Here is a 17633-nt window from a genome sequence, read left to right as displayed (position 1 = left end):
TATTTACTGTGCCTTTCTAATTTAAAAAAAAGGAAATAGTTGCAGTTTAAATGTTTTACTTCTGTGAAAACTAAACAAAGGGTTATACCTTTTGTTTGATTTTTATGACTATACTAAGTTTGTGTAAAAAAAAATCAGTGAAGTTTGTGCAGTACACTATGTCCTTCTGACTTCTCAAAGGTGCCATTCCTGAATTCCATTCCTGAATTAATTAACTAAAAACAGCAATATATGAAGGTACTGGTTTGTAATGGTGTGTGATCAATGACTCATTTTACTACATAAAGAATAGATGTGATTACCATTTATTTAACTAAGGACATGGGTTTAGGCTGTAAATATATTGCTTTTTGGGAGAAGGCAACGGTGACCCACTCCAGTACTCTTGTCTGGAAAATCCCATGGATGGAGGAGCCCGTTAGGCTAGTCCATGGGGTCGCTAAGAGTTGGACACGACTGAGCGACTTCACTTTCACTTTTCACTTTCATGCATTGGAGAAGGAAATGGCAACCCACTCCAGTACTCTTGCCTGGAAAATCCCAGGGATGGGGGAGCCTGGTGGGCTGCCATCTGTGGGGTCACACAGAGTCAGACACAACTGAAGCGACTTAGCAGCATATTGCTATTTAAAAACTATCAATAGCAGATATACTTTGTTTTAATGAAGGGTGATTTCAAAATACTTTATTAAAATTGTACAGCTGATAAGCATAATTTAAAATTTAGCCCATAGTAATACTTGGATCAACTAGTTACCCTGCAATTGCTAATTGTATACTTGACCCTGAAGGAAACGTCCCAGGCATGTATATTATTATACTGAAATTTTAAAAGCGTGATGATGCAGAATAGGAAAGCATTAAAAGAGCAGTTTTTGAAAAGTTCAAACTAATTTGGGAGTAGTACTGAAGCAGTTAGCTTTTAAGATGGTGGTAGGAAGGAAAGATTTTTTTTTTCCCAAGAGCCTCAGAGTATTCAGTCTCATTTCAGAGCCACTCTATAAAATGCGGATGCAATGGTTAGCTGTCATATTATGACAGGATTTGGTAAATGTAGCTGATTCACATATGAAGTTTGGTTTTCCTGACCTAACCATGATACCAAGCAATGATCTGATCTTTGCAAGGTACTGGGCATTGTTGGTGTATAGTATTAATGGTGATTTCAAGCATAAAAACAAATCAGAGTTTTAATATCCAAATGAAGATTGATCCTTTAAGTTTTGTTACCTAGTTAAGACTTTTACATGTAGTTCAATGGTTTGCCAGTGTTTGAGTTTTTCATCTTCTCTTTTAAAATTGCCTTTAAAGCATCTGCCTGCAATGCGGGAGACCTGGGTTCGATCCCTGGATTGGGAAGATCCCCTGGAGAAGGAAATGGCAACCCACCCCAGTATTCTTGCCTGGAGAATCCCATGGATGGAGGAGCCTGCTGGGCTACAGTTCACGGGGTCGCAAAGAGTTAGACATGACTGAGCGGCTTAACTCTTTAACTTTTAATGCCTCAGTAATATTCCTTTCAGTATACTGAAGTTGTGACATTTTTATTCTCTGAGGGTAATCTTCAGAAAGAACTAGACATCATTTGGAACCTCATTGGATAAACAAAGTGAACAATCAGATTGCTTGGGAATTTAAAGAATAATGTATTACTTGAAAGTAATATGGTGCCTTGTGTTGTGGCCTATAAGAAACTGGCTCCAAAAGCAGCTTTCAAGAAAGCTTATTCATTGGAATAAATGGACACCTTTCAAAGTGACTCCTTTAAAGGAAATTCATTTGATGTATAAGTTCAGGTTCATGTATTTTCAAATTCATTACCTTTATCTCATAGTTATATCTTGTGTAATAACTTGGGGAAGCTCCAAAGCTAAACAATGAAGAAGATTAGATTACTTTGCCAGTCACCAAAAAACCATGCCTGTGCAGGTAACCAAATAGCAGGGGTATTGAGAGGATGTCGATGACACCAGTGGGAGCAGGCAGAATCTCCTGAGATAGTCCCAGGGTTATAATTATAGGCTGCTAATGGCAGGAGAGAATTATCCTGAAAATGTCAGGGTCTTCCTGTGTGTTCCTTTGGGCTCAACAAATTTGAAGAGGGAATTGAGAGCCAAATTGCTTAGGATACATACTTATTCATATAGACACCCAATTTTAAATAGAAATTTTATATTTTTCTAACTATAAATACTGAAAATAATTAATTAAAAATACAGATGAGAAAGAAGCTTTTTCTAGTCACAATCGGAGAAGTCCTCACTGACCTTTGGTTAAGATCCTTTCTTCTGTGTATTGTTTTGTAAGATTGAGATCATACTGAACTTACAATTTTCAATACTGATTTTTGTTTACTTTCTTAATAAAAATAAGTTGTGAACAAAATATTTAATGGCAGTTTTTTGTTATCCAGCTGCTTATGGTTCATAAAGTGTACTATGAATGTGTGCTCAGTTGCTTAGTCGTGTCCGACTCTTTGCAGCCCCATGGACTACAGCCTGCCAGGCTCCCCTGTCCAGGGGAATTCGGCAGGCAAGAATACTGAAGTGGGTTGCCATGACCTCCTCCAGGGGATCTTCCCAACCCAGAGATCGAACCCATATCTCCCACATTGCTGGCAGATTCTTTACTGTCTGTGCCACCAGAGAAGCCCAAAGTTTACTATAAAGCTATGTAAAGTTTATTATGAAAAAAAGTTTAGAAGAAATAATGAGCACGTACACTGTTTCTTCACTATTCTTGGTGTGAAAAAGTATCAGAAAAAAATATGAAGCAAAGAATCACAAGGCATTTGATGGGATTGTGCTTTCTTAGTTCTGTGGGGTCTATTTATTTATTTGTAAATGTTTTCCTTGCTAATATGCAGCCACAGTCACTTTCCTAGACTCAGAACTAAGGAAAAAAATGACTACTTCTTTCTCTTGCTGAAGGTGGTTGGAGGTAAAGTGAAGAAGCCCGGCAAACGTGGTCGAAAGCCAGCCAAAATTGACTTGAAGGCAAAACTCGAGAGGAGCCGGCAGAGTGCAAGAGAATGCCGGGCCAGGAAAAAACTGCGGTATCAGTATTTGGAAGAATTGGTATCCAGCCGGGAAAGAGCCATTTGTGCTCTTAGAGAGGAACTGGAAATGGTAAGAAAGCCTGTCAGTAAATGTATGAAACAATCAACCTAAATTGTATTAAAACCTGAAGATACAAGTTTTCAGCTATCCAGTTGACGAGCATGAGAGAGAATATTTATTAGCTAGAACATAGGGAAATACTCAGTTTTTATATATACCTGGTACGAGTGGAAAGTGACTATTTCACTAAGGGATTATTTATGATACGAAACAAAAAGGAGAATAACCCAAATGCTCAACAGTCAGGATTGGTTAAATAAATTATCCTGCATTCATATATTGGACTACTTTGCAGCCCATGAAAATCACAGTGCACATATGTGTGTACTGATATGGAAAGACACAGTATATTGCTAAGTGGAAAAAGCAGTATAACAATATGTAACAGTATGCATTGTACGATACTGTTAGGCCTGCTTTTATTCATTAATTCAGATTTCAAGAGAATGGAAACCTCGATAGTACTGTAAGCTCAGGGGAGGAGGTGATAGGTTGGAAAAGAGAGAGAATACTAACATGATCGTTAACATGGGGACAGGCTGCCCCAGCTTTTTAGAAGGTCAAGTTGGGGCATGGAGAGAGTCCAGATGCACACTATTCAGGAGACTTTTTTTTAATTTGCTGAATTTAACTTATAAATTATTTTTTACCTCCTGCAGTGTAAGCCACTGGAGGACATAATCTTTGGATTGATTGATCTTTTATACCCCCAAAGTCTATAGTATACACTTTGGTAGAAAATAGATGTTTAGTGAATATTTATGAACTAGAGAAAGGAAATTACAAATTTACTTACTTTAGGAGTGGAAATAATAATGTGACAGTCAGCACAAAGAGATGAATTTTGATGCGTGGCACTCTACTGCTGCTGCTGCTGCTAAGTCGCTTCAGTCGTGTCCGACTCTGTGTGACCCCATAGACAGCAGCCCACCAGGCTCCCCCGTCCCTGGGATTCTCCAGGCAAGAACACTGGAGTGGGTTGCCATTTCCTTCTCCGATGCATGAAAGTGAAAAGTGAAAGTGAAGTTGCTCAGTCGTGTCTGACTCTTAGCGACCCCATGGACTGCAGCCTACCAGGCTCCCCCATTGCTGGGATTCTCCAGGCAAGAGTACTGGAGTGGGGTGCTATCGCCTTCTCCGGTGGCACTCCACAGGGAGGTGGTATTTTAGCCAGAGGGGCCTTTTACATCTGAGCAGTACTCCAGCACATCACAGAGAGATTCAGTGGTCGTTTTTCACCCTCCTTTCTGAAGATAGCAGGCCTCATCCGTGTCCTAGGTCACGAATAGGAATGCAGTAGCAGGTGGGGTTCCCAGCAGCCAGTTTGACCTCTAGTTATGGGAGTTGTTCTGTCTAGGATTTTTAGAATTTTACTCAATTATATTTTACATATTTCAGTACAAGCAGTGGTGCATGGCAATGGACCAAGGTAAAATCCCTTCTGAAATAAAGGCCCTACTCACTGGAGAAGAGCAGAGCAAATCTCAGCAGAACTCAAGCAGGCACATGAAAGCTGGGAAGACAGACGCTAACAGCAACTCCTGTGAGTACGGTACATGGAAGAGTTTATCTTCAGAGGAGTGACTCAAAGTAGGCTTTCTGTTGACCACTTCCCTTGCTGTGTGTTTTCAAATAAAATGGCGATGTCATTTGTAATACACTGGTAACCAAGTGAAATGGCATTATATTCTAAATATTGAAATGTGTTATACATGGGGTCTATAAAGAGCAGCTGATAAATTCATGGCAATTTAAAAAAGTCGATAAATGAGAGTGTACCATTCTAGTGAAAAGTGAAAGTGAAGTCACTCAGTCATGCCCAACTCTTTGCGACCCCCTTGCCTGCACCAAGTTCCTCCATCCATGGGATTTTCAAGGCAAGAAATACTGAAGTGGGTTGTCATTTCCTTCTCCAAGGAGTCTTCGCAACCCAGGGATCGAACCCAGGTCTCTCACATTGTAGACAGATGCTTTACCGTCTGAGCCACCAAGGAAGTCTAGTTGTCATTATTATTATTGGCCTCACTGCACAGCTTGTGGGATCATAGTTCCCCAATCAGAGATTGAACCCAGGCCCACAGCAGTGAAAATGCCAAGTTTGAACCACTGGACCACCAGGGAATCCCCTAGTTATTGTTAATAGTAACAATACCTTTTATTTTGATTTTGATTTACAAAGTACATTCACTTATATTTATCTTATTTCCTCCAATCACTGTGTTAAGTATAACTGTACTTATTATTTTATAGATAAAGAAATAGTACAGGAGCTTGGTAAGGTGCCCAGGGTCACACAGCTATAGTGGTAGAATCTGTCCTCACCTAGCTCAGGCTCTATCTTTTCAGTAGCCTATCACCATAAGGATTTTTTTTTAGTTAGTTAGGGAGAAATTCACATAACATAAAATTAATCATTCTAAAGTAACAGGTGAGAGGCATTTGGGATTTTCACAGTGTTGTACAGCAACCACCTCTGTCTATTTAAAAAACATTGTATCGCCCCAAAAGAAAACTCTGAACTCATTAGTGGTTACTCGCTATCACCCTCCCTCCAGGCCCTGGTAACTATGAATCTGCCTTCTGTCTCTGTGGATTTACCTGTTCTAGGATATTCTGTATAAATGGACTCATACAGTGTGTGACTTTTTTGTGTCTGGCTTCTTGAATGACCTAGCATAATGTCTTCAAGGTTCATCCACTTTGTAGCATGTATCAGTATCTCATTCCATTTTATGACTGCATAATATTCTCTTACACATGTATACCACAGTTTATTTATCCATTTATCCATTGATAGATATTTGTTTCTACCTCTGGCTGTTGCAAACAGTGATACTACAAACATGCGTGTATAAGTATACATTTGAGTGCCTGTTTTCAATTGTTTTGGGTGTATACCAGAAGCAGAACTGCCGGGTCATATGGTAATTCTGTATTTTTTAGAAGAACTACAAATTATTTCCCACAGCAGCTGAAATGTTTTACATTACCACCACAGTGTATGAAGTTTCCCATTTCTCTGCATCTTGTCAACACTTTTTATTTTCCATTTTTGAAAAATGTAGCCTTCCTGGTGAAGTGGCATCTGATTGTGGTTTTGATTTCCATTTTTCCTTAACGATGCTGAGCAACTTTTCATGTGCTTGCTGGCCATTTGTATATCTTTGAAAAAAGCGTCTGTTTAAAATGTCCCTTGCCCATGTTTTAGTTGAGTTGTTTTTCATTTTGTTATTGAGTTGTAGGAATTCTTTTTATATTCTGGATTCTAGACCTTTATCAGATATATGATTACAGATATTTCTCCTATACTATAGGTTGTCTTTTCACTTTCTTGATAGTGTCCTTTGGTGCACAAAAGACTTTAATTTTGAGGAAGCCCATTTTATCTGTTTTTAATTTTGTTGTTTATGCTTTGGGTACCCATTCTAACAATTCACTGCCAAATCCAAGGTTGTGAAAATTTGCCCCAACGTTTTCTTCTAAGAGCTTTATGCTTTTAGGTCTTACATATCATTGATCTATTGAGTTAATATTTATATGTGGTATAAGATAGAAGTCCAGCTTAATTCTTTCGCATGTGAAGATACAGTTGTCTCAGCACCATTTGTTGATGAGGCTATGTTTTAGAATGAAGGTGTCATGTGTTGATTTCTTCATCGTTGTGATTGCTTTTTATAAGGAAATGTTATAAATTTTTTATCCTTTAAAACAATTGTTATGAGAGCCTCTCTGGTGGCTCACTGGTAAAGAATCTGAGACGTGAGTTCAATCCCTGATCTGAGAAGATCCCACATACTGTGGAGTAACTTAGCCTCTGGGCTGTAACTGTTGAGCCTGTGCCCTGGAGCCCAGGAGCCACAGTAGCTAAAGCCCGATCTCCGCAGAGCCCATGCTCCCCAAGAGAAGCTACCATAATGAGACTCTTGTGCACTGCAACAAAGAATAGCCCCTGCTCACCACAACTAGAGAAAAGCACGCACAGTAACATAGACCCAGCATAGCCAAAAATAAATAAATAAAATTATTTTTAGAATTTTTTATGAAGTTGAAGGATTGGCTTTTTGATCACTTTTATTATATGAAGTAATATTTGCCTTAATCTAAATTGAATTAATGGGAAAAAAGCCACTCAGTTCAGTTTTCTTTCAGTCTATACTTAAAAATAGTCATCCTGTAGATACTAAGTATTAAAAAATTCATTTTAAAACAGGTTAACCAAACCTCTTTATCTTTAAAAACATTCTTATATTACTAACTTTACTTTTCAGGGTGAAGATCATATAAAATGATGAGTCAGTGACTGAAGCCAATATTCTGACCCTATGGAGGATGAATAGGCAAGATTGTGCTTCTTGGCTCCATTTTCTACCTACTGCCCCAGTCATCTCTGTAAATCTGCAGTTTCTACCAAAATGTGTGATCATAGATCTCAAAGAATTTTGCTTTGATTTTCAACACTTAGAAAATTTACAGACATTCAGACTCGTTCTGGTTGGTATTGCCACGTTGCAATGCTTGAAAGCACAAGAAAAGAAAGAGTGAGTGAAGATTGTATTTTTGCACCTCAACTCCACATTGCTTTACTGGTTAATTTATATTCTTTCCATGTACTTCATGTAATTGTATTTGTATGTGTGTGTGGGTGTCATTTCCTTTCATGTTTTTGATTGCCCTACAAAGAGAAACCAAATGGGCTGATGATTGACTACTAAGTCCTCAGCCTTTTATGGACCTAATCTGATTTCTTTATATTTACTTGAGTCATGTTTATTTTCTGCATGAACCATGACTTCTCCTGTGAGCCATTCCAGCATAAGCTGTGAATATATAGTAACAAATATATACATTTCTATTTTTGTAATCCATAATGATATGCCTGTTTTAAATAATGTACACATTAACAAAATCCATTGAGAAAGTCCTTAAGATAGCTTCTATTTAAAACTTTAATTGCTGTCTTTTCAAACTGTATTTATACAAGTTTATTAGGGCCTGATCCATACTTGGAGAATAATCAGTCAAACTTTTAATTTTGAAACAAGAAATAACCTGTTAGGCATTTCAGCAGCATCTATCATCTTGACAACCCAGAGTATGTATGTATGTATGTATGTATGTGTTTCTATTGTATGTGTTTCTATATGTATATGAGGGAGGGCAGGAGTGAATGTTCACATACATTTCGTTGCGTAGTCAACTAATTTGGAGAATTTTTCTAAAGACAGTGGGATGAAATTAGCTGCTGAGATGGGCATTTCTGCCTCAGGAGATCCAGAACCAAATGAGGGACACATTGCTGGTGGGTCAAATGGCTTTAGCTATAACCAGAACACAGTTTCTTCCCTGACTTGAGTTTCCTTATGAATGTATTCTGAGCCAGAGAGAAATACACTGCGGGTGTGCATCCGGTTCGGCCCTGGCCCTGCCTCCGCTCCGGAGTGAAGCGCTGGAGCCAGAGTCTTACCCAGCACTGCCAGCCGGGGCCTGGTGGGAGGGGCGAGGGCAGAGGCATTTTCTCCGATTCCCATCACAGCTGCCTTTGCTTTCTTCCTGGCTACCAAATGGAATGATGGTTGAGGAATCACACTCATATGATACACTCAGACCTGGGAATCTTTTGACGTCCCCACTGAGACACTTTAATACTCTCTCTTTTCTTTCGCATAGTTAAATAAGGAGGTTGTGGTCTCCGTTGCTGCTAAATTGTAATTGTTCTTTGGTTTGATGAAGCAAACATTTGGTTTCCAAATGAAATGTGTTTTGTCACAAAATAGTTTAGGAGGAGGCATTCTAGTCTAGCTTGTCTGTGAGGTGGAACATGAGACGGACCACATAGTTTCAGGTGACAAGGTACTTCCGTCCCTTCTCTGAGGCCATGCGTTGGAATTAAGTGCCTCCCTGAGTTCTAAAGCTCTCTTGTGCGTAGGTCACAGACTCAGATCCCAAGTCCAGTCCTTTGTGACAGCTGATAAACCACTAGCCCAGTCTGTTGGGTCTCTCTGTTCTGGAGGACTAGGGGTTTAAGAGTATTTAATGTCTTTTTTGGATCATAAATATAGATAGTTAATATTCAGAATATAAGTGTTTTAAATACAGTGTTCAGATTGTAATGGGTTATGTTTTTGCCATTTGGTCTACTCAAATGTATATTTTTATTTTGCAAAACAACCCAAGACTTAACTCTCTGTTGCTTTGTTCAGTACCTTTTGAATTCCCCAGAAGAGTTGTTTTCAAAGCAAACATTCCAAATGAATGTGGCTCTTCTATGGGATGTCTCCATTGTGCTCCAAGTGTTTCTTCTCTGGTTGTGATTTTAAATTACTGGCTCCTTTAAGCTGTTCCCCTGCTGCCCTTCACAAGAAAGAGCACTGACTTTGTCCTCACTGAACTGAGAGGATGTGTAATTTTGGGTGAAAGTAAATTATAATTTCTTTGAGTTTATTCTGAAACCGGTCTATTTGGTATCTTGCAGTAGATCAAACCAAGAGAAAGTTCGTTGGTCTTAAATAAGATTGCTCTGATTGCTTTGGGTACTGTGCAGGCTGCACGCCTGGGCCACCTGAAGCATGTTAATAAACATCACTGATGAAGACAGCTGGAGCATTTCTTGCCCCATTCCAGTTAGGGGGCAGCAAGCTGAAATCCTGGCATCTCTTACTTACCTGTAAGGACAACAGACAGATGGAAAGAGAACAAAAGAGGGGGGAGTCAGTGAGCTCAGGCCCCTCTGAGTAGACAGAGCACTTTTCCTTTTTCCCAAAGGAAGGTAAGGAGGGAAATATATTTATGTATTTAGGCCTGTCATATTCTGTCATTAATTTAGCACAGACCTGCTGTGTATTAGAGCAACTGAGTATAACATGGAATAAGTTTGACTAGGTCAAATTTTAGGATATAGTTGACGTTCTTAAATTTTTTTCTATTTTATCTAAAATCTTTCTAATATATATGAATCAGAATCTTATCTTGCTGCAGCAAATTCATATCACTCTTTACCAGCTAATTGACAGTATTTATCAGCATCACCATTTAGCATTTTATCATCTTTGAATTGTAATAGGCTTGATTTGACTCATTATAAAAAGTATAGATTTAAACTGGTCTCACTTTAGTTAAAGGCTAATAAAAATGAAAAACATAAATGTGATATATCAGAAAATCAGTTGCATATTATTAATTACACTTTTAGTTTTAAAAGAGAGGAAATTTACTTCTAAACCACATGGTATTTGGGGGCATTGAAGGCATCCTTTTTCTGAAGAGCATTGTACAATTATATTTTTATGAAAAATAAAATATCTTCACCACAGCTATCTCAGGTTGTCTGTTTCATAGTACTGGGGTGTGTCTGTATAAGCATAGTAAAAAGAGATTTAGGCAGAACTGGTCTTGAATCCATTTTCTGAGTCACCTTGAATTATTTAATCTGTCAGACTGTTTCCTCATCTATAAAAAAGGGGATGACTTTCCAGAGTAATTGATAAGCTAAATAGAGTTATGAGGAACTGCTTCTTTAGTAAAGAACTACATTAAGTGTGACTGGGTTTGACTGTTGTTAAAATGTCATTCGTTAAAGATAAACATATTTAATGGACTAGAATCTAAATATGTAGTGTTGTATGTATTATGTTTCTGAAGCCTTTTTAGTTATATCATTATGTCTATCCCTGGAATGGTGTAGCTGGAAGTTCTTTTTAGCAATAATAGCCTTCATGGTGTGCTGTAGTCCATGGGGTTGCAAAGAGTTGGACACGACTGAGCGACTAAACTGATGAGACTATAAAACAATTAATGGCAGTAACCTGGCAGTAATTACCTGGCAGTAACCACCTGCATAAAGCAGGTTTTCAGGCTGCTAGGTAACCTGGTTCATTTTTCCCTTATTCCATCCACTTGACTTAATCACAGAGTAACATGGATTGAAGCCAGGACTGCTACTGAATGTGGACTGCACAAGGGCACACAGTTGAAGAAGTGATGGGCCTAAAATCACCTTCCCTTCAATAAGCCACGTGTGCAGGAAAGGGTACCTGCCATTGCTCACCAGGGCATACAGGTGGTGTAGGTCTGCCCAGAGAGGAGCCTTTCTTAATTTCTCCTTATAAAAGGAGGGTACCTTTTATAAAACGTGTAAAACAACTGTGTGCTGCGGCTGGTGTGTTGCTGGCCCCAGAGGAAAGCCAGTAGTGTGCATCCAACCTCACTGCATGCTGAGTGACATCAGATGGGCAGCTTTTAATCCGTAACTCTGGGAATATCGACACCACAGAAATCAGGGATTTCCCTCCCCTGCCAGAGAGTGGGTTTTTACCACACCACTGAAAAAGGGCTGGTGTAGGCTGGAATGGCCCTGATCAGAGCAGGCACATTTGAGGCCCCCAAACTACATGACTGGAGGACACATGGAGCTTAAAAGGACTCTAAGTCTGTAGGCAGCTTGGTGTCCATATCAGATTCAGCTTACAAGACAGATGGATGATGGTTGTGACTCAGAAACTGTTCTGGGTTGCAGAGAAATACCCAGCTGAATTCTGGAAATGACTAGGAGGCAAATCAGCTGAATTCTTTCTTAAAGCAAGCCTTAGGGTCAAAGTGATAGAACTAACTTACCAACTGTGACACTGCTCCTGGGCTGAGGGTTAGGCTGCAGTTTGGTAATAAGCTGTGGCTTTGCACTATTTTGACTCTGCAGGAGGGTAAATATTTGAGCAGCGAAAATATTCTGAGATCCAGCAGAGCCCAGTTCAATCCTGCTGTGCCTCAGTGCCCCTTTCCTGAGAGGAAAATAATGTCTGACAAGCGCTTTACAGCCCTAAACCCAATCAAGTCAGCAGACTAGAAGTGATGACACCTGCGTCTCCACTAGGTAGCCTTGGATAATAGTTCGGATTATTTCTACTTCTTGTGTGCAGAATCAACAGGCCAAAAGCCCATAGTGAATTCTGGATTTTGTCACTTCAGTGGAATAAAGACCATGCTTACTTATTTCACAAAAGTTATAGGGTTTATGATGAAAAGTAAATAATGATGTCGCTCAAACCTCAGGCCCTTAATGAACTGAATTCCAAGATCAGTCACATGAGCTTGGAAGCAAGATTCTACATCCACTGGACCTTCAGATGAGACCCTAGCCCTGGCCAACACTGATTGCAGCCTTGGGAATCCAACGACAGCCTTGGGAATCAAAGCTATGTCCAGACTCCTGACCCAAGAAGTTACGAGATTAAACAATGTCTATTATTTTAATCTGCCAAATTTGGGGGTAATATGCACTAATAGGGGCTTCCCAGGTGGCGCTAGTGGTAAAGAACCCACCTGCCAATGAAGGAGACCTAAGAGATGCAGGTTCGATCCCTGGGTCAGGAAAATCCCCTGAAGTAGGAAATGGCAACCCACCCCAGTATTCTTGCCTGGAAAATTCCATGGACAAAGGAGCCTAACAGGTTACAATCCATGGGGCTGCAAAGAGTCGGACACAACTAGCAATGGAGCCACAAACATATGCAATAATAACTAATATAATTTTTTCATTTTTTTCATATAAATGCAGATTTCATAGTTTATAAAAATAGGCTAGTTTCAAATATCTTTCAAAATAACAGTAAACAAAAACAATGACCACACTCCTCTTTTTTTCAGATCCCTTATTCATCAAGCAACTTACAGTTATACCTCCAGGTTCCCAGTAATTCCAAAATTAGTAAGAATGTGCCCTGAATAAGTCATCTAAGCTTTCTGATCATTGGAAAGGACTATACTCCCTTGTAAATGAATATATTAGCTTCTGGTTAATATACTTCAATCTCCTATGAGGATGACTAGGGAGAGGAGAGTCAACTTTAGTCTGTGGAATTTATTCTGGGATGGGTAAAGCCAGGTTGGGACAATCACACTAAGATCATCAGCAGTTCCCTGAGGCCAGGTAGTGAATGCCGTCCCTCCAGCCTGTGGTCCATCCAGCCTGTGGGCAATCCTGGCTGCCAAAGGGCAAAGTCTCACTTTCACCTTCCAGAAGGTGTGACAGCTCAGATAAACAGAACAGAAACAGATGCTACTAGAGATCTCTACCTAGTCTGTGGAATTACACTGAGTTTTAATATGTGGTCTTGTTTAGTTCAGAGTTCCTTTAAACCACAAAACATATTCTTTTAGTATTTTGCCCCTTTGTCCTTCCAATAGTATACATACTCAAATATCTTTTCTTAAAAAAAAAAAAAGCCACAAATCATTTTGCTGGTTTAAATTTTTCTTCAAAATAAACCTAAAAGTTCCTTACAATATTGGTGTTGATAAGTTTCAATCTCTGGCTTTTCACTGTGTTTTTTTGCCCTTTCACTCCAGTTACTAAATAGCTTAAAAAACAAAAAAACACCACCTTAAATTTCACTTGATTTCATTTAAATTTGTTTTTCTAATTACAGTGTGATTCACTTACAGTTCCACTGAAAATATACAATGGTTACATGTTTTTATCTACAGTTGCCTACAATTAACTATGGCCAAGAGCGCCTTAAGTCCTGTTTCAGGGGTTTTTCATGTTCTACTACAATGAATAACAGTTGAAACTAATTTCCCTTTGTCAGTTCTTTCTGTTGTATATGTGGAAATCCCAACTCAAGAATGATGATGAAAGTCTACATTCTCAAGTGTTCTCATAACCTGAATTTAGACCATGACTTATTAAGAAATAGAGCTTCCCTGGTGGCTCAGCGGTAAAGAATCTGCCTGCAATGCAAGAGACATAGGATACTCAGGTTCTATCCCTGGGTCCCGAAGGAGGAGGAAGTGGCAACCCACTCCAGTATTCTTGCCTGAAAAATCCCATGGATTTAGGAACCTGGAAGGCTACAGTCCACAGGGTTGCAAAAAGTCAGACACGACTGAGCACACACACAAGTACTTTCTTAAGAAATAGTTCTATGGCGGAAAAAATCCCCTTTGGGGTGAGTGAATAGAAGTAGCTCTCCCACCTCCCTGCTTTCCATTCAAGTTCCTTCTCCCAATTCTTTCCACCTTCAGTGTGCAAAATCCTAGCAAGGCTAAAAAAAAAAAAAAAAAAAAAAAAAACAGTTATAGAAGGAAAATAATGCCACAATCTGAGAATGGTATTAAAAACCTGTTTCTCCAAGAGTTAGCACATAGCAATAGGTACTAAATAACTTGAAAATGGAAACATCCATTGGGTTAGCAATGACTTAAATTGAAATAACAATAAACCTTTTTTTAAGGCTTCCCATGTGTTTAGTAATGCACTGAATGAATGATTGACAGGGATTTGGGCTCATTTTATTACTACAATTATTCTATTAGGCTGGAGCACTCAGTTACTTAATTAAACAGTAATCTAGGTGTTGTAGTGAAGGTATTTTGTAGTTGCCCTTTGATCTGCAATCAATTGACTTAAAGAAGATTATCTTTGATAATATGGTTATCTAATTGGTTAACGGCCTTACGAGCAAAAAATGGTTTCCCTAAGAAGAAATTCTGCCTCAAGGTTGTAGCATTAATTCTGCCTAATAGCCTGCCCTACAGATTTCAAACTCAAAACTACAGCAGCTACCTGATTTTCCAGACTGCTGGCCCACCATACAAACTTCCAGCTTGCCAACCCCCTTACTCACAAGAGTCAATTTCTTAACATATTGTCATCTATCCATCTATCTGTCATCTATGTCCTATCAGTTCTGTTTTTCCCAGAGAACCATAATACAGGTAGACATTTATTTCACCCCATTTTAAAAACAGAGATGCTGGGGTTTGAGAATAATTTGCTGGTTAATAGGTGGTAAGCAGAACCTGAGCTTCAACACAGAAGCTGATTCAAGAGCCCTTGAAAACAACCATCATACTTGTGATTAAGGAAAATGTTGCTGTCTGGAGGTGTCACTGGAGTCCTGTGCCCAATTTCTACTAATTTTTAAAGGGTCATTCAAGTACAGTGCATCTGCCTGGAGAATCAGATAGCCCAGAAGTTTAAATGAATCTGAGCGGATGAACAGCGCATAAATCCGTTCTTCTCAAGAACACAAGGGTCACCAGTGTGCCCCTCCAATCTCTCTACCTTATAACTCTTCGCATCTACCTTTTTGCTGCCTAGTTATCCTAGCCATGGAGAATCCCATGGTTGGAGGAGCTTGGCGGGCTACAGTCCACGGGTCACAAAGAGTTGGACATGACTGAGCAACTTCACTTTCTTTCTTTTCTTTACTTTATCCTAGCCAAGGTCTGTCTGGCACACTTAGGGTCCTACTAGCAGACCACAGTCTCCTTAAAGAGACTGTTCTTTGGGAGAGATCACAGGGAAACAGAACAGAGAGTATTCATTCAAAACCCCCTTCATCTCATGTCTACCTGCTGTGGGCAAATAGCTGGAACTGCTCTAGTGACTGCCTGCCGCTGAAACCAGATGATGTTCTCAAGCTTCCAGACTGGCATCACAATCCTGAAGCCAGATACATTACACATGCACTCGTCACCAGAGCCCAGCATTTCTGGGGGTCATTTTCCTGCAGAACTAAAATCACACATTCTTCAAATTATAGGTGAATCCTAATTCCATGGCTCATTAGGGTTGATTAGTATTTAAAGCAATACTTTTAACGAAGCTGCTTCTAGTAAGCCAGACAGAAAAAGATAATTATCATATAATAACAGTTATATGTAGACTCTACAAAAAAGATACAGATGAACGTGTTGACAAACAAAAGCAGACTCAGACAACAAACTTTAACGGTTACCAAAAGGGAATGGTGGGATGGGGCGGGATAAATGAGTTTGGGACTAGCAGATGCAACCTACTATATACAAGATAGACAAACAACAAGGTCCTACTGTGTAGCACAGGGAACTGTACTCAGTATTCTGTAACAACCTATATGGGAAAAGAATCTGAAACAATAAATATATGTATCAGTGAATCACTTTGCTGTACAGCAGAAACTAATGCAACACTGTAAATCAACTCCAATATAAAATAAAAACAACATTGTAAAGCAACTACAACAAAAATTAATAAAACAAGTAAAATAAACTGAGTTTAATCCAATAAGTGAAATGGAATTATTAATAAAAAATTTTTAAGTTAAAAAACCCCCAGAAATAGATTCACAGACATAGAAAACAAATTCATGGTTACCAAAGGGGAAAGGAGGAGGAGGGATAAATTAGGAATTTGGGATTAACAGATACACAGTACTATATATAAAACAATAAGGACCTACTGTATGGCCGATATATATGTAAGATATATGCAATATCTTACAATAACTTATCCTATAATGAAAAAGAATCTTAAAGAGAATACATACATATCCAGTTTACTGTACACCTGAAACTAATACAACATTGTAAATCAACTATACTTCCATTAAAATAAAATAATAAGGAGGCGTCTTCTGAGAAGACAGCTTTTGAACAGCAATGTCCAGCTGAGCAAAAAGTTCAGAACGGCCCAGATTGTAGGGGCTCAAAAAATTAAAGAGGTTCTATGGGAAGTGAGACAGGCTGAAAATAAATTTAACCTAAAATAAATTTAACTGCCTACTTACCAGGAGCACAAGAACATTTACTTTTAGAGAAAGTCTAGGTTATACTGCTGTGGAATCCATGAATTCGCAAATGATAAAAGAAAAAGAGAGAGAGGTCCCTGATGAGTGTGGGTGGTGCCGCTGCGAGACAATGAGGTTTTCGAAAATGCCGCCATTTGTAAAATGAGTTTAAAATAATATTTTGACAAGACTTCACGCCTATAAAGGGTATTAATTAGTTTGGCATTTCCTGCAGCGTTTAGATGCTTTGTATTTTGAACACACTGACTGATTAGTTAATCTGCAGCTGCTTCTGGGTGCTCAGCAATTCTTACTGCTTTGTTGCTAGGAGATCAGGACTTTCCCCAAAATCGCCAGAGTGACGGGTCCTGTGAAGAGCTGCTGGGCTCTGCCCACTGGCCACAGTGCCACCAAGTGGTCAATCTGTAAAACGGTGGGACCAAGTTTTCCATGGCCCTAAGCGATGGACATTAGTTTGAGTAGGCTCCGGGAGTTGGTGATGGATAGGGAAGCCTAGTGTGCTGTAGTCCATGGGGTCGCAGAGTCGGACACAACTGAGCAACTGAGCTGAACTGAATCACAGCTCTCTAAGGTTGGTGCTAGTACTAAAGAACCCACCTGCCAATGCTGGAAACGTTAAGAGATGCGGGTTCGATCCCTGGGTTGGGAAGATCCCCAGGAGGAGGGCATGGCAACCCACTCCAGTATTCTTGCCTGGAGAACCCCACAGACAGAAGAGCCTAGCAGGCTACAGTCCATAGGATCGCACAGAGCTGGACACGACAAAAGCAACTTAGCACACAAAGGTCATCTCTGTTCCAGAGAATCAGCAGGTTCACTGAACAGTGGGGAATTGTTTATTCTCTTCATATTCTTCCCAACACAGTGAAGATTTTTTTTTTCTCCAATGAACGCATCATGCCACAGCCAGCAGGATGGTGAATTTAAAGAATGTTGGACTGGTTGG

General features: G+C 39.4%; 1 protein-coding gene across 1 annotated transcript in view; it reads left to right on the top strand.

Annotated features, from left to right (window-relative positions):
- The window catches only part of CREBL2 (cAMP responsive element binding protein like 2), a 29574-nt gene extending 19142 nt beyond the window's left edge, over nt 1–10432 (top strand). Inside the window, exons 2-4 of the mRNA XM_005680820.3 lie at nt 2931–3128; nt 4518–4662; nt 7388–10432. Of these exons, the coding sequence (XP_005680877.1) occupies nt 2931–3128; nt 4518–4662; nt 7388–7392 (348 nt within the window). The 3' untranslated portion in view covers nt 7393–10432. The remainder of the gene's footprint in view (nt 1–2930; nt 3129–4517; nt 4663–7387) is intronic.

Source organism: Capra hircus, chromosome 5, assembly GCF_001704415.2.
Source record: "Capra hircus breed San Clemente chromosome 5, ASM170441v1, whole genome shotgun sequence".
In the NCBI taxonomy this organism is placed as follows: Eukaryota; Metazoa; Chordata; class Mammalia; order Artiodactyla; family Bovidae; genus Capra; species Capra hircus.
The sequence above is the reverse complement of the archived record's forward strand: the minus strand, read 5'-3'. Positions and strand labels throughout refer to the sequence as shown.